This window comes from Penicillium oxalicum, chromosome I, assembly GCF_001723175.1.
Source record: "Penicillium oxalicum strain HP7-1 chromosome I, whole genome shotgun sequence".
In the NCBI taxonomy this organism is placed as follows: Eukaryota; Fungi; Ascomycota; class Eurotiomycetes; order Eurotiales; family Aspergillaceae; genus Penicillium; species Penicillium oxalicum.
The window spans coordinates 2,505,219-2,525,236 of NC_064650.1; the positions used below are offsets into that span (position 1 = coordinate 2,505,219).

Here is a 20,018-nt window from a genome sequence, read left to right on the forward strand (position 1 = left end):
GCATCGTATTGTCGGGCCAGAGAATTAAAGTAACAGAACAGGAGAGCATTGAACGAGAAATTCCTTCTCTCAATCGCACGCACATGCAAGAGGCAAAAACAGTCGAGTAAGATTTTTTCGAGACCACCATATCACCCAATCCAAAGCAGATTATGATACACCCGTAGGGAAGAAGGAAAAAGAAAAAAAAAAAGAGAAGACGATAAAAAAACGCCAGCTAGTTTGCACTTGCGGATCTGTCAGATCCCCTCACGGTCCCGAAGAAACATCAAAAGAGAAAAACGCCATCATGTCCGAAGAGTCGCCCAATGCAGAGGTGTGAAAGAAGCAGACGTGATCCTAACTGGGCAAAAAAAGTCGACCCACGAGGAAGAAAACACAAGGAAATGATATGGAAGGATGCCCTCGAGTGAATGAGATGGCTTTTGTGTTTTGTAGGAAACGAGTTCCGCCTAATTGCCCTGTCCTGGAGGCGGGGGCTGGCTGCCAGGCTGCTGTGCGTTGCCCATCATGAAGCCCGGAGGCAAGAAAGGCATAGCAGGCATTCCAGGGAAGTTGAAACCATAGGCAGGGACGGCAGGAGGAACACCCGGGTTGGGCGCACCCGACATGTCGTGTTGATCATGACCCTGACCCTGACCCTGGCCGTGTGAGCCGTGGGCGGGACCACTGTATCCATCGCGGTCAAAGCGACCCCGGCCACCGCCACCGAATCGTTGCGGGCCTTGTTCGTGACCACCGCGGGACGAAATAGGGCCCCGGCGGCCGCCGGTGTCAGTGGCGATGCGGCGACTGATCGCCTTGGATGACACACCGGCACCAATCTCAATGTCTGGTTCTTCAACAACCATGCCCGACTCGATGGGTCGACCACCGGTGCCTCCATACTCGGCAGTCAGCATCCACTTGCGATCGGCCTCGGTCAAACGCTCAATAGGAATCACACTAATTCCGGTCTGGTAGTCACTGCAGTCACGGGGTCCGAAGCCAACACCCCAACGGGTGCGCAACTGCATCTCCCCCTGTCGGTAGGACTCCATGCCATCACGGGCCGCAACCGCATCGGGGCGGCTGATCATCTTGATGAAGGCGTGACGCTTGTCGACGTTGACGATGCAGGTCTGGACGATACCGAACTGGCCAAAGAGAGAGCGCAGGTGTGCCTCGGAGGAAGTCACGCCACCGACAAAGAGGGTGCGGCTCAGAACCTTGATGTTGCCCTGGCCGATGGAGTAGTCCCATTCAATCAGCTTAGGACCGGGAGGGGGCAGGTTAGGATCCTTGTTGCGCTGAGGAGAAGGAGTGCGACGGCGGCGGCCTCCAGGGGGGCTGCGTTGACGATAGTCACCTCCGCCCCGACGACCTCCACGAGCGTCACGGGGGTCACCTCGGCGGCCAGGGGAATCCCCGTGGTATTCGCCGTACACAGGGCTGTCACGGCGACGAGGAGGGGAAGCAGTGCGACGACGGTCCCAGCCAGGGGAGCGGGAACGGCGACGGTAACCGTTTGGGGAGCGAGGGAAGTCACGATCGCGATCGCGGTCACGGTCGTCACGGCCTTGAGCGTCCGGCTGGCCCCAGCCACCAGCACCAGCGGGAGCAGGCGCCTGTCCGGGCATCATCGGGAACCCGGGGATCGGTGCGGCGGGATTTGCACCACCCATCGCTCCAGACATGTTGAGGAGCTGAAGGGCAGTGGCCCACTGGTCCTGGGGAATGCCTTGGGTGGACAGGAATTGCAGCAGCTGAAGTTGTTGAGAAAATGCATTTCCATCCGGCATACCAGGCATCGCACCCGGCTGCTGCGACATCATAGCGGCCAACGGATTAGGAGCGGCGGTCAAAGGGTTGGGAGTGTTGCTCTGACTTTGAGGCTGAGCGGGCATGGCCGGATTCTGCGCCATGCCAGCGAGAGCGGCATATGGGTTTGCAGTCATGGCGGCATACGGATTGGCCGCAGGGGTGGCCGATGAAGATTCAGCGGAGGGAATAGGAGGGATGACGCCCGTCAAAGCAGCCAGTGGGTTTGGGGGAGCAGGAGCTGCCGGGGCGACTGGGGCGGCGGGAGTAGCGGCGGCAGTGGAGCTCTGCTTGGCCATGTCGGCGAGAGCCTTCAGGATACTGGAAGTGTCGGGGGCCGCTCCGGACCCGTTGGCGGAAGGTTGAGATTGAGACTGAGCGATAGGGCCACCGAGTAGATTGGAGCCCGGTGCAGGGGACCCCTCGGGAGTCGTAGATTCGACGTCTGTAGGAGATACTCGATCAGTCCGGTGCTTGGCGCGATTGAAATGAGACAGGGAGGCGAGACAAACGACTTACTCTGTGCCGGCGCATTCAGTTTCTCGCGGAACGAGGCTAACATGGTGGTGGGGAAAGTACCGCCACGCTCCCAGATGTCAATGAGCTTTTTGATCTTCTCCTACAAGGCAAACTTTGTGTAAGCGAACGTGTCCAACGACGAAAAACATCGCAGACGACCAATCTAAGAGCTGACACTCCTAGCCCCTGGCAAGGCTCATTCGACCCTCAATGGTGAATAACGAATACCATGGGCAAAAGGAAAGACGCAACCACGAGGGATACCAAAGTGTAAGACCGTCAGCCCCAACATAGAGTTCGGTTTGAGTCTATCAAAAGACCACGGTCCACCCTGGCGTGCAGGTCTAATGCATACAAAGCATACGAGTTGTAACAGAAAGACGGGATCGAGAATTCATGAAAGGCGCAGATGCATGCAAAATTTATGTGCATCTCAGGTTCATTAAAACGTACCTTTTGATCGTTGGGGGCGTTGTTAATGATGTCGGTCATCAATACCGGTAACAATTCAGTCACTCGATTCACACCAGCCGCGAATGTTCCATCCGGAGCCGCGCTTCCAGAGGGCTGGGCAGCTTTGCGTGCGAGTTCTACCCATTGTCGGGTTACGGAGTCTACGACGTAGAGTACGCCCAGCTTGTGAGTACCCGGAGTCTTCTTGAAGTGAGTGTAGATTTTCTGGATCAAGACAGATTCATTCTGCAAATTTTAATCAGCAAACTGTGGGAACTCTCGAGAGGTATTGTGGCTCAGGCACCATATCTTGAATGGTGTCCGGCAAAACGTACCTGGACGTTGGCAGTGCATAGCGCTGTGATACCCTGAATCTTGGTACCAGAGACACCAGGTGGCTTTAAAGCCAGCATGGATTGGAGATAATTCTCCAGTTCTGCTACAGCCGAAGACATGGCGTTCTGTCTGCCAGGGAGTGACGATGTAGTTGATTAAAAGACCAGCAACGCAAATCCTTGAGTCCCGGCGGAGAGGGTTGTTTTGTCTGAAGTCGAGGACACTAGAGCGGAGCGACAATAGTGCAGGCACTGATGAGAATCAGTCTCCAGATGGCTAGTGAGCGATATCTGAGTTCACAGCCAATACTGCAAGATTCGCACTACTTCCAAGAGAAGAAGATCCGTGTGTGGAAAGATGTGGTACAACTGAAAGATCTTGAGAGCGCCTAAGGAGATAAAATCCAAGTCGGAGTGTCTCTCGCTATGTTCTTATGAGCTGACCACGGATGTGAGGTGAGGCCTTGGATTTTGGTTTGCTGCCCGCAGATTTGGGGGGGAAGTTTCTTCACACTACAGCACGAGCGTGTTCACTGAGAGATCAGAGAAACTGCCGCCTACAGCTGAGATACAGCCTAAAGCGAGAAGACCGAAATGGAGGATTGTCCCGAGGGGTCCAGAGCACTCGAAGGAGATGCGGGAGCCTGGCGAATGTACGGTACGAGTGTACGATGTACTGAGTACTGGGGTCCAACCTAAAGCGCACTGTGCCCGAAAAAGAGATCCTTTTTTCTGCTCTTTGCTGCCTCGGATGGGCCGGATTTACAGAATTTAGGTAATCCGTGCGTGTTGTCGAGATGGAGATGATGGAAAAAAAGGATGAGGAGGTCGATAGAAATGAGCGGAATGCAAGAGAGAAGAGGAAGGGGATGATGCGGAAGAGAAAGGGAAGGTTGGAGGATCGGGTAGAAGAGGACTGGTCGTAAGGCTTTTTCTTTTGCAAGGTTTGCATTAGCGTGCGTTTGTATTTCTGGCCCTAGTCTCCTTTGGGATTCTATCACGTGATATGGGGCGCCTCTCCCCTTCCTTTGGGCATGTGGCTAAAGTCACATGATGGCGCTAATGCCAAGGCGTGCCGGTACCTAGCAACACTGACGTACTGTGGGTATGCTGGGGTGTAATAGTGATGTGCTATGTGCATGTCAAATGTATGTAGAGCTTATAAGAGATCAGAAAAGTACATCACTACTCATGATCCAGAGGACATACAGCTCTTAAGTGTGTCTAATCTTGGTGATTCACGATCACCTTAAATCGTCAATTTAGTCATGTGACAGGCACCGGCGTCACCTAGGGTGTAGCCCCCCATGTATGTACGCCGAATATATACACGCTTGACTTCCATGCTCCGTCCATCCATTCGGTCACACTGCCACTTTCCATAAGTTCCAATAGACTCGTTTCATCTCCTCCGAGATCGATACAGAATATTTTGATAAGACAACCGTCACTAATTGTGTTATCTCAAAGTCAATGTACTCCTTGCTGAAGTACCACGATCTTCCCCCTTGACAATGCCTCAAGCTTCCGTTCTCGGTGAACCATTTCAGAAACTCCCGGCTAGATTCGGGGAGCCAGCGCTACGAAGGAAACATGGAAATGTTGTTCTCCTCAAACGAAAGTAAGAGGATTCAAATCAATGCTCAACTAAAAATGAGACTGAAGTGACGAATCACTTCGTTTGCATATAGGTAGAATTCCTGAGAACCATGTTGCTTCAATACTGATTTAAATGCCTTGTCCTTTATGGTACATGACTACATATCGCGTGTCGAGCGCACCCTCCACTGGTAGTCTTGTATAGTGTACAGCTTTACAAAGCGTTGTTGGTGCTGTAGAGATGCGTAGAAAATAAATTGCCCATGTTTACATAGGTTGAAATCATTTGTAGCCACCGTTCAGACCACCGTAGTCAGATCGCAATGCCGAGGATGCTCGCACGAAATCTTCGGGGTTCCGGATGGCGGCACGGGACAAAAGCCAACGACTTGCCGACGTCACTGCCCTGCATCAACCAGAGGAACTCGTATGTAAAGTAAATACCGTAATAAATACAATCAGGTGACTGTCTGTGTGTGCCTGTTTGGTATTTTTGCACCCCCTGACAGGAAGGTCGCCCATTGGCAGCTACAGTACTACCAAACGCGGCCAGGGCAACACGTCTCTATATGCAACCGGAAGTCCTGGTACACTTCCATCTAAAGAATATTGTGAATGGAGCAACATCGAGGCTTGTCATCCCCGAATTATGTCCGGAGTCACTTTGAACAAGTATGCGCTGCGGCGCGAAAACGAGCAACAAAATGCGGAATGATATCATCATAGCGCTGTATGTTGGTGCCAGTGGGCGAAATATCTACATTTGCATGTGCTTTTACAGCCGTCTGTGCAGCAGTGATACTTTGCCTGTTGACTCTTCAGTACTACGTAGATGCCACTCGACTCGGGTCTGTTCGACAACATAGACTTGCCCTTCTATCGCTCGCGAGGGGCCATCTGTGGGAATGGTCACCCAGATCACCAAATGTCGATCTCCACAGGCCCGTAAAGAGCAGTCTCAACTTGGAAGACTTTGCGCGAGCGCACTACGAAGAAATGAACGATCTACCGGCAGGCCGACCTGGTGAGTGGAGCCTCATGTTCTTCGGTCGCCCACCTCGGTCACTGTCCTACTGGAAGACCAATACGGCGCTGATACAATACTTGAGAGCCATACTTTCCGAGAGATACCGAGTTTTTCTGACAACTTTCATCAAAATTACGAAAAGTCGCATGGTCTCTTTCACCACCACCGTAACCTGTTCCTTCCGCTGTCCGCCAGCCCGTAAGCCGAATTCCCGCGAAAATCACCCCAAAGGGTAACGGGCCACAGAAAATGCGCAAAAAGGGAAACTCACGGGGTCCCGAATCTGACCATACCGGCGGTAATTACCAGCTTGGACAGAATCCGAGAAAAAAAAACCCAGCGAAATCCAGGGAGCTCTCGGAATGGATTTCTTCTGCCTTCCCCCGTATTTCTTTCTTTCTCCTTCCTTCTTAACCTGATCACCTTCCTCCAGATTCCCCCATATCCTTGAAATCTTCTTTTTTCGGATATTCACCATTCACAATGGCCACCTCTCTTCGGATCGGTACCTCCGCTCTGCGGGCCTCCTTTGCGAAGCCCGTCCAGACTGCTGCTCTGAACGGTGCTCGCTGCTACTCCGCCGCCAAGGTCAAGGTATGTGATGGACCAAGCTTGCTTCCACCTGCTCTAGCGGCAGCAAGGCTCAATTGACATGCTGACGTGCCGGTAATAGTCCCTGAAGGACACCTTCGCCGACGGTCTGCCCGCCGAGATTGAGAAGGTCAAGAAGCTGCGCAAGTATGTCGACGATATTTCCCAGTCCACAGTCTCTCTACTGCCGCGAGAATCGTCGCTAATCATCGCATTACTCTAGGGAGCACGGCCACAAGGTCATTGGCGAGGTTACTCTCGACCAGGCTTACGGCGGTGCCCGTGGTATCAAGTCCCTTGTTTGGGAGGTAAGTCAACACGGGTGTCTTGGATATGTCACTTTCATGGCATCGAAACCATACCCTTTCCATCCTTCCAAAGCATCATCTTACTGACATTAATACTCTAGGGCTCTGTCCTCGACTCTGAGGAGGGTATCCGCTTCCGTGGCTACACTGTAAGATGATCCTGCATGGAATGCGCCCACTCAACAACCGTGGGAGTGGCTGACCGCTGACTTTTTCTCCCCTCTTATCTTAGATCCCCGACCTCCAGAAGCTGCTCCCCAAGGCTCCTGGTGGTGAGGAGCCCCTGCCTGAGGGTCTCTTCTGGCTCCTCCTGACTGGCGAGATCCCCTCCGAGCAGCAGGTCCGCGCCCTCTCTGCTGAGTGGGCTGCCCGCTCCGATGTTCCCGCCTTCGTTGAGGAGCTCATCGACCGCTGCCCCAGCACCCTCCACCCCATGGCTCAGTTCTCTTTGGCTGTGACCGCTCTGGAGCACGAGTCCTCCTTCGCCAAGGCCTACGCCAAGGGTATCAACAAGAAGGACTACTGGAGCTACACCTTCGAGGACTCCATGGACCTGATCGCCAAGCTGCCCACCATTGCCTCCAAGATCTACCGCAACGTCTTCAAGGACGGCAAGGTTGCCCCCATTCAGAAGGACAAGGATTACTCCTTCAACTTGGCCAACCAGCTCGGCTTCGGCGGCAACAAGGACTTTGTTGAGCTGATGCGTCTGTACCTGACCATCCACTCCGACCACGAGGGTGGTAACGTCTCCGCCCACACCACCCACTTGGTCGGCAGTGCTCTGAGCTCCCCCATGCTCTCTCTGTCTGCTGGTCTCCAGGGTCTGGCTGGTCCTCTCCACGGTCTTGCTAACCAGGAGGTCCTGAACTGGCTCACCGAGATGAAGAAGGCCATCGGCAACGACCTCAGCGACCAGTCCATCAAGGATTACCTCTGGTCCACCCTGAACTCCGGCCGTGTCGTCCCTGGCTACGGCCACGCCGTCCTCCGCAAGACTGACCCCCGCTACATGTCTCAGCGCGAGTTTGCTCTCCGCAAGCTGCCCGATGACGAGATGTTCAAGCTGGTCAGCCAGGTCTACAAGATCGCCCCCGGTGTCCTGACCGAGCACGGCAAGACCAAGAACCCCTACCCCAACGTCGATGCCCACTCCGGTGTCCTCCTCCAGTACTACGGTCTGACCGAGGCCAACTACTACACCGTCCTGTTCGGTGTGTCCCGTGCTCTGGGTGTCCTGCCCCAGCTGATCATTGACCGTGCTTTCGGCATGCCCATCGAGCGTCCCAAGTCCTTCAGCACCGAGGCCTACGCCAAGCTTGTTGGCGCCAAGCTGTAAAAAGTTGGACTTCTTCCCACCCCTTTCTCTTATATTTGATGAAGTGAGATGTTAGGGAGAACCCGACCCGCCGCTGCCTCACGGTAGTGGGTGGTGTGCGGGCAAGGGGGACCTCGTGTATTATTTCTTTTTGTCTTGGATACTCTTATTTTATGTTGTATGATAGGACTTGATCAGTTCGAGCGGGCCTTGGAACAGCACTTCCTCCATTTTTGATATCTCTTTTTTAAACATAGAAAACCAATCTACATGGAATTTGGTCACGCTGATCATGGGTTTGTGCCATTGGGAGATGGGGAGATACTTCCAATCGATCTTCGCGTGAATGCTCGATGGGGGGGGGGGGGGAAGACGAGAGATGTGGCGCACAGTGGGTGAAGATACTTGCTGGAATGTAGGAAGCTGTCCGAGAGCTCGCCACGCATACCGTTCCGCCTGGCGGACCTATCCTCAATCGACGAGTCCATTGGAGGTGTCTTTGATGCGGCCTTAACATGAATCATGCAGGTGACTTCATACTGGGCGGCAGACCCATGCAAAACAATATACTGCATTCGGAGTGTAGTACCGTCACCACAGACACCATTGGCCAATTGTACCCACTGTTTTCTTTTTTTTTTGTTCTGACGACTACGATGGTAGAATCGAGCACCGGAATTGTCCTGAATTGTTGGGGGGACCCGCTTGGGGCGATTGGAGGCTCTTGAGCTCTCAACCGCCCTCACCGACCCACTCAACCGGCTGGAAAGGGGAAGAGAAAATCAAAAATAAAGATCGAAAATCCGGACGAGATGAAATTGAGATCAAAGGTCATAGTCAGATCGCACTGGGTAGATGAGAGATTGGTACATGTAGATCTGGAAAAGCAAATAAAAAAAATTCCGCTCGACACATGGATGATCGGAGGGCCATTGTACAGTGCGGGAATTTTTGGGTCATGGGTGAAGTGCTTACTTGGTAGGGAATGTGAGAGAGCGCAGAAGCCCGAGGTCTCCCGGCTTCGTGTTGAAGGTCCAAACCGCGAAACAGCTGTAGAGAATTGGCCATATTTTTTTTCTTTTTCATCGGGAGAAAGAGCACAAGATCATAAGTCAGTCTGAACAGGAGAACGTTCACCGCATGAAATACTGTTCCTTCAACCGTCGCCGGCAAGCGGGTCCAAGTGTTCGCAGTCAAGCTTGAGGATCAATCCACAGTTCATGAGGGCACTTGGTGAAGGGCCCGTATCTTCCAATGTCAATAGCGATGACCGATCTAGATGCTTTGGGTTGAGTGTCTATTGATTGGATCGTGACGGCTGTCATCACCGACGCACCGTAATCATCGAGCGTGTCTTCTCATCATGGAGCAGCCATGGTGGACGATTGTATCCCAAAACAGTCGGTATGGGAGGTACCCAGTACCCGATGGTCTGAGCGGAGATGGGTCCAGCAGCAAAGTACCCAGTACCGACTTCTGGGTGGAGGCACCACTCCCCAAACTTAGATCAGGTTACCTGGACTCGAGACGGTCTCGAATGAGTAGCAGCATGGGTCTGGCACATCGAGAAGAATCGTCTCACGAGGAAGAGAGATAATGCTCAGTTGCGTCAGCAGTGGCACTGATTCCCTTGTCAGTCGCTGTGGGATCGACACTTTTCCCTCGATAGGATCTTCGAGCTTCGGAAATGGTACAGCATCCTGTCCGAGTCTTCAACGGAGTTGTGCCTGAGTGCACGAGTGCATCGTAAGGATCGTCCGGAGGAGGATGATCTCCGCAGAGGGTACTTGCCGAGCAGGCAACAAATGCATGCCGGTCGAGGTACCGTCCTCCGCAGTCTACAGTCTGCGTCGACCGTCCAGTCCAGTACCCGAACCTACTTGGTACACCTCAGCACCCCCTCTCCCTCAACCTTTCGTTGCTGACTTTCACCTTTATAAGACTATTGGACCTCTCCACGTCTGTCTCTTTTTGGTTTCCGTCTTCCTTAACACTGCTCTTCACAATCTCCCAACCCACCCCCTTCTCTCACCCCATCCTTCTCGCGACGAAGCCCCTTATATCCCTTGGTCAGGGCCCCTTTCAGCAAAACAACTCTCTCAAAGATGTCTACCACTACCTCCGACGTGGCCGTCGCGCCCAAGCTTGAGAAGAAGCCCGTCAAGTTCAGCAACTTGCTGCTCGGCGCCGGCTTGAACATGTTCGAGGTCACCACTTTGGGTCAGGTAAATGGATTTCCCTGGACGCTCCCCTCGGTGGTTCTGTTCCTGAACACCAGAAACGCTCCGCTCTACCACAACAAACAAATCGCCCATCCGCCATGAGCATCAATCTTACCCACGAAATCATCACCAAATGAGATCATGCTGACCATTTGTCCTTTTCTCCCCCATCTCTAGCCGCTGGAAGTGATCAAGACAACCATGGCCGCGAACCGAGGCGACAGCTTCGCCGGCGCTATGGGTCGGATTTGGGGCCGTGGCGGGATCCTCGGTTGTACGTGACACCTCTCTTTCCCTCCTCTTTTTCCGGCATATGACTTGGCCTTGGATCTCCCTTTCTCCGGAGCTTCCCCCGCTTTTCCGTAAAACTTCCTCCGATTTACGCACAATCGCTAGTGTGTGGGGGGGGAATAGGATGGGGGCGGCAGGCGTTGTGGGCACCACAAGGGCCCCCAGTCTCAGCTCAATCCCACGCGCCGATCCAATCATGGCGCAGCCAAATCGTCATGCAAATGCACATGCTCTCGAACTAGGAACTAATTCGTTTTTTTTCTCCGGGCGTACAGATTACCAAGGACTCATTCCCTGGGCCTGGATTGAGGCCTCCACCAAGGGTGCCGTGCTCCTCTTCGTTGCCTCCGAAGCTGAGTACCAGGCTCGCTCCCTTGGTGCGAACCAGTTCGTCGGTGGCATTGCGGGTGGTATGGTCGGTGGTATTGCCCAGGCCTACGCTACGATGGGTTTCTGCACCTGCATGAAGACCGTCGAGATCACCAAGCACAAGATGGCCGCTGCTGGTGTGAAGCCCCCCAGCACCTTTGCCACCTTCATGGATATCTACCGCAAGGAAGGTATCCGCGGCATCAACCGTGGTGTCAACGCCGTTGCCATTCGTCAAACTACCAACTGGGGTTCTCGTTTCGGTCTGTCCCGTCTGGCCGAGTCAGCCATTCGTAAGGTGACCGGCAAGGACGACAGCCAGAAGCTGTCTGCTTGGGAGAAGGTCCTGGCCTCCGGTCTCGGTGGTGGTCTCTCCGCCTGGAACCAGCCCATCGAGGTCATTCGTGTGGAGATGCAGAGCAAGACCCAGGACCCCAACCGCCCCAAGAACTTGACCGTCGGCAAGACCTTCAAGTACATCTACGACAGCAACGGTCTGAAGGGTCTGTACCGTGGTGTTGCTCCCCGTATCGGTCTGGGTATCTGGCAGACTGTCTGCATGGTGGCTCTGGGTGACATGTAAGTTGTTCCCTGCCAAGCTCAGTGATTCGGTTCTTTTTTTTTTTCTTCTCTCTTGCTGGCATGTGACACCTCGGAACTAACGGACGCTATTTTCTCTCCTGCAGGGCCAAGGAAGCTGTTGAGAAGCTGACTGGTGAGACTGTTACCGCAAAGCACTAGAGAAGGTTTGAAATACCCTTCTGCTATGCCGCAGCCATTAAAAGAAAGGAAGAGCCATACACCAGAAAAGTCGAAACCACAATCCCCTTTAACGATCGCGGACCACCGTCACTCCTACTTATCCCATATAATACTTTGCCTTCTGCGATTCCCTGCCCCATCCCCATGTGATGCTTGATTTTTTGTCCTTGCCGTGAGGAAGAGGCCTACGCATCCAGATTTGATCGATACCCACTGAAATGAATTTGCACTTGTGTCTCTGATGTTCAATTTTTCCCCCCTTCCATCGACAAGGTTGCGTCGATTTGACATCTTCTGGGCGCGAAACCGTTCAATTATTGTAATGGCACCTTGCTTCTTTTTGGAAGGAAGAGGAGTTGTATTCCTAGATTTTCCTCTTCTGTTTTTGGCTGTCCGGCAAGATAATAGACTTTGAGAATTACCCGAGAATTGCAAGACCGTGACCCTTTGATCTGGTCAATACTTTACTTTTTTTTTGGGTAGGTCTTTTTCAATGGGTAGTTGCGCTTGATGTCTCGCATGTTTCGAACAAATTATGGACGAGCTGTCCTCATCGCGTCATACTCTATATCTCGATTCTGTGACTTCACACTTTCGCCTGATGATCAGGCACAAGAAACATGAGTTTGTGTATGTCACTTGTAAAAATAGTTCTAGGAGAAATCCTACCATAACACATGAGCATCCTTACTCTCAAGAGTTACAGATGATATTCAAATCCACACTGCAAGCAGATAGATTTACGAACATAAAAAAATATGAACAAATACTAGTACTTGTTCAACCCGAAATGGTCAGACACAAGAATAAAACAAAGGTCCGTCCATCATGTACCGACACCGGCGGAATCGCCCCCGACACAGTAGTCAAACTCTTCAATACCACGCACAGTCAAACACTCACACTTGAAATCTTTTCCAAGTCAGAGTTTGTACTGTACATGACAACAATGTATACAACCTAATGCACCTGCCTTTAAGAGTATTTATTTGTATAGTAATCTCTGGGCAACCCATCCGATCCGATTCTCGGGACCTTGTAAAACTGCGGCTATCGGCTCTTTCACGAGTTTCCGCCAGCCCGCCCAACCCGCCCAACCTGCTTCCACTTATCCGCTGTGTCTGACGTGCAACTCGGACTGGAGAATTACGATTTATCTGGTAGGATGGATTTCGAAGTCTTGTAAGGGAATTGGCTTGCTGTATTACATTGATGTGTATTTGTAGATGTTGGGCGTATACGCCAGAGTGCTGTGTAAGTAGAAGGCTTCAGGTACTAGGTGGTGGTGAATAAATTTGGCCTGATTGTCTCGTTCGTTGGTGTAGTTATCGCTCTCCTTTTATCTGTGGAATAGATTGAGGTTGATTCTCTGCGGCGGATTGGCCCTATGCGAGAGGGGGTTGAAAATGGATTTGCTGTAGACTGGCTATGTTGTAAGGTCATTTGTGGGCAACGTCGAGAATGTACAGCTTACTACATTAGACAGCAGACTACCAGACACAACAAAGATGTAGAAAGCCTATTCATACCTATATGTATCCTAGGTCATATCGTGATGTAGGCGGGGTTTAAATAGATTATTGACTTGACGGCAATACTAAAATAAAAGTGAAAGTGAACACAAAAGTGAGAATCTAACATGCGGATCATCAAGTGCTTGGATTGTAATATCCAAGGTCCAAATACGCCATTAATCTGTTCGACCTGCCTCTTTGTCGGAATTCTGAAATCAAATAGTCTCAGTCTTCAATTTTCATAAAAGTTTGCAACGGCTTTAGATCTAATTTGTAGATTGTAGGTATCGACTTTCTTCATTCTCATCCTACCTTCCACCAGGGTCGACGCTTTCTTGGGATGAACACTGATGAGATTTCATAGAAACAGAAGATATTCATCTCTGCTTTTTTGCAAACGTGACATACCTGTATACTGCACATAGGATGTGGATATTAGACTGAGCGCCCACAATAAGCCCTGGTAGAGGTGGTGCCCATAGACCTCGGCTATTGTGACCTTGTTTTATATAGTGCAGAGCACGTATAACTAACGTACATGGAATAAGGTACCGCTCCTTGTGGAATTCTGCTTGTAATGGAAAAGAATGAATCTATATTGTACTGTGACCAGCAAGTGAAGAAAAAAAAATCAAGTAGGTCGTCTTTGTATGGTATGATATTCTATCTATTCCTCTGTGAGATGGATGATGCTTTACTCGCCTGAGATACCAGGAAAGAAGACACTTCACTTATAACGAAACTTCTAGGTATACAATGCGTCACACGTCTCAAGTCCATATGTATCAAGCTGTGCATTTTGCGTCCAATCACATTCTATAAGAGTACAGTATCTTGCTACGGCACGTGCGGGACTAGTTAATTTGCTTCAATTTGACATCGAGCGCGCTATATGAGCCCTTTGAAACGGATTTCGCACTTGATTAATATGACTTGGCTGTTTAGAGACAGATCGACCAGGCAAGAAAACCGTGGTTTTTGAAGTTGAAATTGAACTGCCCGCTTGTGTTTTCTACTGACTTCGACCAAAAAGGGTTGATCGCGCTCAGGCCAGGCCCTAGGGGTGCGAATATGGGTTATCGAGAAAAAAAAGGCTGAGAGCATATGTCGCCATGTAAAGCACGCGCACCCTGGGTTGCACCTAAGTCATTCGAATGGTGCATTTGAAAGATCCAAATCATGCTCAGTGGTCTTACTGGTGTTGCTGAATCAGGCTCTGCGCTTCATTTCGGACGTGCAACTCTGACAGAACCGCAGGAAATTTGACCTACAACCTATACTGCCCATGAAGCAGCATACATCGTGGCTAGTTTGGGAAATTGAGGAATGTGCCTTGCAGTCTAGGTCCATCAATGCAATGGCCATCGGAGGCTGTACCAAGTCCTATCAAAAATTTGCATCGAAAAGATTAGAACTTCCAGGGCAACACCCCTGTGTATTCTCAAAGCCCATTCAAAGTGCGAGGTTGCAACGGATAGTTCAATAAAGAAATGCTTGAATAAGGTACAATTGTTTGGATTACAGTCAACTACACCCTTTAACAACAAAAGAGATATCGGCAAAGAATCTAGGCACAGGTGATCATGTCAAAACCAAACGAGAGAAACACGCTTTTCCCTCGATCTAGGGCTGTATGGTAGGTATACAAGGGAGTTTAAACGGTCAGGCCGAGGTCCTCAGCATAGGGGAGCTGGAAGACATCACCAACACTGACAAGGGTGGCCTTGCCAGACAGGAAGGACTTGGCAACCTAGAAAGTGGAGAAGAGTCAGTAAGTTGAAACGCAGAAAATAGGAGGCACGGTGATGTGTCATAAAGGTCTTGAAACGTACATCCTTGACCTGCTGCTCAGAGACATTCTCAATAGCCTGAGCAATCTCGCCAATCTGGTAGGGCTTGGCACCGTGGATCAGGCCGGAGCCGGTGGCCTCGAGGCCAGTCTCGAGGGTCTGAACAGACTCGAGAGCACGGAACTTGGCCAGAGCGGTGGCCTTCTTGATGTCCTCGCTGGAGACCTCGCCGGCGGCGGCCTTCTTGAGGGCATCGACAACGTTCTTGCTGGCAGCACCAACCTGCTCAGCACGGCCGCTGAGGGTCACGGTGAACAGACCAGCGTCAGAGTAAGCGAAGTTCTGAGTGGACACGTTCAGCGCGCGGAACTCCTGGGTAGCCTGGGACAGGAGAGAGAAACCGGGGGTCCATTTGATGGTGGACTCGCCGCCCAGAAGAGCAGCCAGAACGGAGGCCTCGGCCTTGTAACCGGAGGTGCCGAAAGCGCTGGAACCGGGGAAGGCCATCACAACGGCGTTGCCAATCTTGGAGGCAATGCGCTGCTCACCACCGTAGTACTTGGTGGCCGCAGAGGGCTGGACCTTGAACTGGCTGGAGGTGGTGCCGGTGGGAAGGTCCTTGAAGAACTGGCCGACCCACTTGTTGACATCGGCAGCGTTGGGGCCAGTAGAAACGAGGGCAATGTTGGACTTGGCGTACGCGTCCTTGGCGTACTCAGCGATAGCCTCGGCCGACATGTACTTCTCGTAGGGAGTCGAGGTGGAGGGAGTGATGGGAGTACCCAGGCCACGGTGGAAAGCAACGCCGTGAGCGGCATCGAGAGCGACGTTCTCGGGCTTGGCGAAAGCAGCCTGCTGTTGGTACTGGAGAAGGTACTTGACAACCTCGTTCAATTCGTGGTCTGGTATCATTTTTGCATTAGCCCAAGCCATTCTTGCGATGGCATTTGCATTCGTATCGGGGACACCAATTGTCCCTCTTTTCCATCATCTTTCATTCGCCATCATGAATCCAGGGCCCAGAGGAAATTCACTCACCAGCGAATCGGGGTTGGCTGGCCACTTCGCCCAAAAGCTCTGTGAAGTAAGGAAGGTCGTTTGCGAGGAACTTGGTGCGGAGGACAACGTTTTCGCGAGAGTGTGTCGATGTGATCTCACCGCCCAGCAGCTCAACCTCACGAGTGATCTTGAGAGCAGAACGCTTGAGAGTGGTCTGTTCATGGACGTTGGATCAGCATTCTATAAATATGGATGGAGGGGGGCGGGTTGATGACACGACTCGAAGAGGAAGCTAGCCGGTTTTGATGTCACAACGACGAACCTTGAAGGCGAACTTCTCGAGGGCATCGGCGAAGCCGGGGAAGGGCTGGTAGCGAGAACCAGCTTTGGCGACAAGGGCGAGAGTGCCAGTAGGACCGGTAACCTCACGGTTGGCGACCTTCACACCAGCGACCTCGGTGACATCGTACTGGAAGGACGGGTTGGCAGCAGAAGCCATGGCCCGACGGCCTGCGGAGAGCGCGCGAGGCGCATTCCGGCTGAGGGAGGACCGCGACAGCATTGTGCGCCAAGAGCAATTGAAGAAAGAGAAAAGAGGAACAAGAACCCAAGAGGGTCGAGGAGCGAAGGGCAATTGAAGGGGAGGAGGGGTTGAAGCCTTTCGGATGGAGGAGGAGAGGGAAGCAGTCGGGTTACGAAAAGCTTCAAGATGGTCGGGGCGGGTTGATTACTCCGCTGCTGATTGGCTGAAGTGACGAGTCGGACGGAACCGGAATATCTTTTCTGCCACTTCTTGTATAGACATCTTTTGGGGTCATTTTAGGATGTGATAGGTGATATGGATGTACATGTGTACCGGGATATACTTCATGAAACTTATACCGTCACTTGTCAAAAATACAATCATCTCAATTTTGATGTGAGGTAATGATATAGTTCGATATCAATTGCATCCTCAAATGCCCGAGATCTTAACGTATCGCGGGTCAGCTGATCTGTAACACGTGACTGATAAGCAAAAAGTTGCTCGACGCCGAGTCAATTTACCAGCAGTGAGGTAGTTGGGGCTCTCTCCTCATGAATATCTCGCGGTGATCAATACTTGCCTTCGCACGGATTGGAGGCAGGTTGCTTCTCCGCCAGCGCCATGATGATGTCGCAGGTTTGAACATGCCCCGCGCCAACCCCTCATAAGATCATCCAGACTAACGCGGAATTTCTGCAGTATGCCGCGGAGCTCTGCGCGCTCCTGATCGAGGACCAGTTTGGCGATCTTTTCGCGGTATGTGAAGCTTTCGCTCAAGTTATACGTCTTGCAAGTTATCATTGGCTTATGCCGATGGTCAATTTCAATTTCAGTTTTGTTCCCAACGCAGGAACCTTCTCGCAGTCATGGAGTCCTCCGAAACTGACAAAATCTCGTGCATGTATAGCGCATCTTCACCACTCTCCAGCGCTATGAGCGACTTCCTCTCCCTCGCCTCAAGTTCTACTCCCGCCTCACGGATCGTCAGCTCCAACATGGCCTGGTAGCCATGATTCAGCAACATCTCATCTTTCACTTTACCTCCCTCGAAGACGGCAACACCTATTACGCCGCAAACCCGCATGCTGCGTATTATCTCGTGCGATCTGGCAAGATTCTCCAGTTGGTGGAAAGTCGACTTGGTGAATATGCGGCTCGTGTGATGGAAGCCATTCTATACCTGGGTCATGCGCCGATTAAGCACCTTGAGACTTTGCCAGAGTTACGGTACCTCAAGCCTGAGACATCTAACGGCGCCAATGGAGGGTTGAAGCAGGAAGACGAAGAGCAAAGTCAAGAGCAGGAAAATGAGCAAGGGATTGACCAGGAGCCAGGCCTTGAGGGGGACCAGCAGGGAGAAATCGACACCGAGGCTGAGGTGGTTGAGACAAATGGTGCAAATGGTGATCATCTTGAAGAGGCGACCGAGAAGAAACCGGCGCCTCTCCATTCCACGCTGAAGGCACTTGCATCGCACGGGTACATCCTGAGAGTCAAGGATGCGCATTTCCAAAGTCCAGAGGACAATTATATTGAGGCGCACAAGGCTGCCGCTAATCGATCCGATATCAAACTTCTCAAGGGAAAGCGGTTGACGGAGGAGCTAGCCAACAAGACCGACGAGATTCTGCGAGAACGTACAGAGGGAGATTTGTCCGAAGCATACATGATCAATGGCCTCCCGCGAGGATTGAAGCGGAAATCCGCCAATGGGCTCAGCGATTCCGAGATTGACAGCAAGCGGCACACTGGCGAGAACGGAATCAATGGAAACCATGAATACGATGATGAGGAGAACGACTGGTCCGAGGATGAAGATGGATTCGACAGTAGTCCCATGGAGGTAAGGATACATCTGCCCTCGTTCTTTTGGGGAAATACTCCCCCCCCCCCCTCCCCTCTTCTTTGCTAAGAATCCATACTCACCAACACCCTCAAGCCCAGCATAGTCGTTCGAGTGAACTACTACAAATTTGACGTGGCTCTCCGCAATGCGCGCTTTGTTGAAATGGCCGAAGCCAACGCTCCTTCGGCTACAGCAGAAATCTACGAAACCTTCCTCCGCCGCGTCGAATACTCCACGAAACGATGTCGCGATGGAACAGAAATCCCCCGCGAAGGCGAAGAAGGAGAACAATTCTCCATTCCCATCGAAACATATAAGATCGTCACCGACCTTGACACCCATCTCGACCTCTCCGGGTGCATGGGCCCTTCAAAACCGCCCACGTCGTCATCTTCCGAACCGCTCAATCGCCGCGGGAAACGGCCCCTCGAAAACGGCAACGGAGTCAACGGCGATCACTACGACGACGACCATGATCTGACCAACCCCATGGACGGGGCCGACGACGAAGTCAGTCGCGCCTACGAAGTCAACCAACACCTCTCCCTCCTTGAACAGGCACCCAACAACCTAGTCTCTCAAGTCAACCTCTCCGGCGTCGTGAAATGGCGAATTGGTTTCCGCGGACTCGCGCGCAAACTGCGGCATCTGGAGATCGAGCGGCTGGTGGAAATGCGCTACGGCGACGTGGCCCTGCGCGTGCTCCGCGTCTTACACGCCAAGGGCAAACTCGACGAGAAACGTCTTCAGGAAATCAGTCTCCTCCCTTTTAAAGATCTCCGACAAACGCTGGCGAGCATGCAAACGGGCGGATTTGTCGATCTGCAAGAAGTTCCCAAGGATGCGCAACGGCAACCGTCCAAGACGATCTTCCTCTGGTACTTTGATCCGGATCGGGTGTGCAGTACGCTGTTGGAAGATACATATAAGGCCATGTCACGAACGTTGCAACGGATCAAATTTGAACGTTCGCAGCGGCGAGATTTCCTGGAAAAGACGGAACGGAGTGATATCAAGGGGAATGAGGAGCGGTGGTTGAGTGAAGGGGAATTGGAACAACTGCGTCGGTGGAAGGATATGGAAGCTTTGTTGTTGGGGGTGGTTTCTCGTTTGGATGATATGGTTGCTGTGTTTCGAGACTTTTAAAAAGAAGTGGAAAAAAAGACGGTCAAAGGAGATGAAGGGGTGGGGAAATAATTGGATATATTTCTTTTTTGAGATGATTCTCATCCGTTGACAATCTTGCCTTCTTCCCATTCCCTCCTTGTCCGCCCTTCTTCCATCGAGATTCTCTCCTTGTGATACATATTACAGTATTGAAAACTTGGAACTTTGGCAGCAAGTAGGATTTTCATCCTAGCAATACATTATATTCATCGAAGGGGAGACGTGATAATGTACGTCATGCATAGTATGTATTACATGCTATGTACTTAAATATGCATCTTGGGCCCATGTCATGGATTAGGCTGTTACATGGTAGGTGTACTTTGAATATGAGAATTGAATAGTATTCAAGAGTTGAAAATTGACGATTGAACAGGGAATAATAATCTATGCCAACCCTGAGCATTTTGTAAAATAAAATGAAAATATGAAGTTGAAGAAGAAGGAAAGGGGGGAAAAGGCCGTCGCACGACTGCTTCGTGGCCTCTATCAAGGGGAAAAAACAAAACCCAAAAGGAAAGCATTATATTGGCAAAATGGAACCCGACCCTGCCATGAACAAACGCCAACGCTATCATCAAA

The 20,018-nt window shown here is 51.6% G+C and overlaps 5 protein-coding genes across 5 annotated transcripts; 3 read left to right on the forward strand and 2 right to left on the reverse strand.

Moving 5' to 3' along the window:
- Positions 1-452: 452 nt before the first annotated feature.
- On the reverse strand, positions 453-3,227 carry POX_a00854 (uncharacterized protein; the record flags this gene model as incomplete). Its single annotated transcript, XM_050109791.1, has 4 exons — positions 453-2,245; positions 2,320-2,419; positions 2,773-3,018; positions 3,108-3,227. The coding sequence occupies 4 exons, from the start codon at positions 3,225-3,227 to the stop codon at positions 453-455; spliced, it is 2,259 nt and encodes a 752-aa protein (XP_049973559.1).
- A 2,989-nt stretch (positions 3,228-6,216) lies between these two features.
- Positions 6,217-7,971, forward strand: POX_a00855 (Citrate synthase; the record flags this gene model as incomplete). Its single annotated transcript, XM_050109792.1, has 5 exons — positions 6,217-6,327; positions 6,407-6,471; positions 6,548-6,632; positions 6,734-6,781; positions 6,865-7,971. The coding sequence occupies 5 exons, from the start codon at positions 6,217-6,219 to the stop codon at positions 7,969-7,971; spliced, it is 1,416 nt and encodes a 471-aa protein (XP_049973560.1).
- Positions 7,972-10,055: 2,084 nt separating this feature from the next.
- POX_a00856 (Citrate/oxoglutarate carrier protein) lies at positions 10,056-11,573 on the forward strand (the record flags this gene model as incomplete). Its single annotated transcript, XM_050109793.1, has 4 exons — positions 10,056-10,175; positions 10,350-10,446; positions 10,739-11,411; positions 11,519-11,573. 4 exons carry the CDS (start codon positions 10,056-10,058, stop codon positions 11,571-11,573), a joined length of 945 nt encoding a protein of 314 aa, XP_049973561.1.
- Positions 11,574-14,762: 3,189 nt separating this feature from the next.
- POX_a00857 (Cytochrome b-c1 complex subunit 2) lies at positions 14,763-16,459 on the reverse strand (the record flags this gene model as incomplete). The annotated part of the gene is made up of 4 exons (XM_050109794.1): positions 14,763-14,858; positions 14,941-15,800; positions 15,937-16,111; positions 16,220-16,459. 4 exons carry the CDS (start codon positions 16,457-16,459, stop codon positions 14,763-14,765), a joined length of 1,371 nt encoding a protein of 456 aa, XP_049973562.1.
- A 588-nt stretch (positions 16,460-17,047) lies between these two features.
- Positions 17,048-19,415, forward strand: POX_a00858 (DNA-directed RNA polymerase III subunit rpc3; the record flags this gene model as incomplete). Its single annotated transcript, XM_050109795.1, has 4 exons — positions 17,048-17,059; positions 17,123-17,179; positions 17,331-18,266; positions 18,363-19,415. The coding sequence occupies 4 exons, from the start codon at positions 17,048-17,050 to the stop codon at positions 19,413-19,415; spliced, it is 2,058 nt and encodes a 685-aa protein (XP_049973563.1).
- Positions 19,416-20,018: the final 603 nt, after the last annotated feature.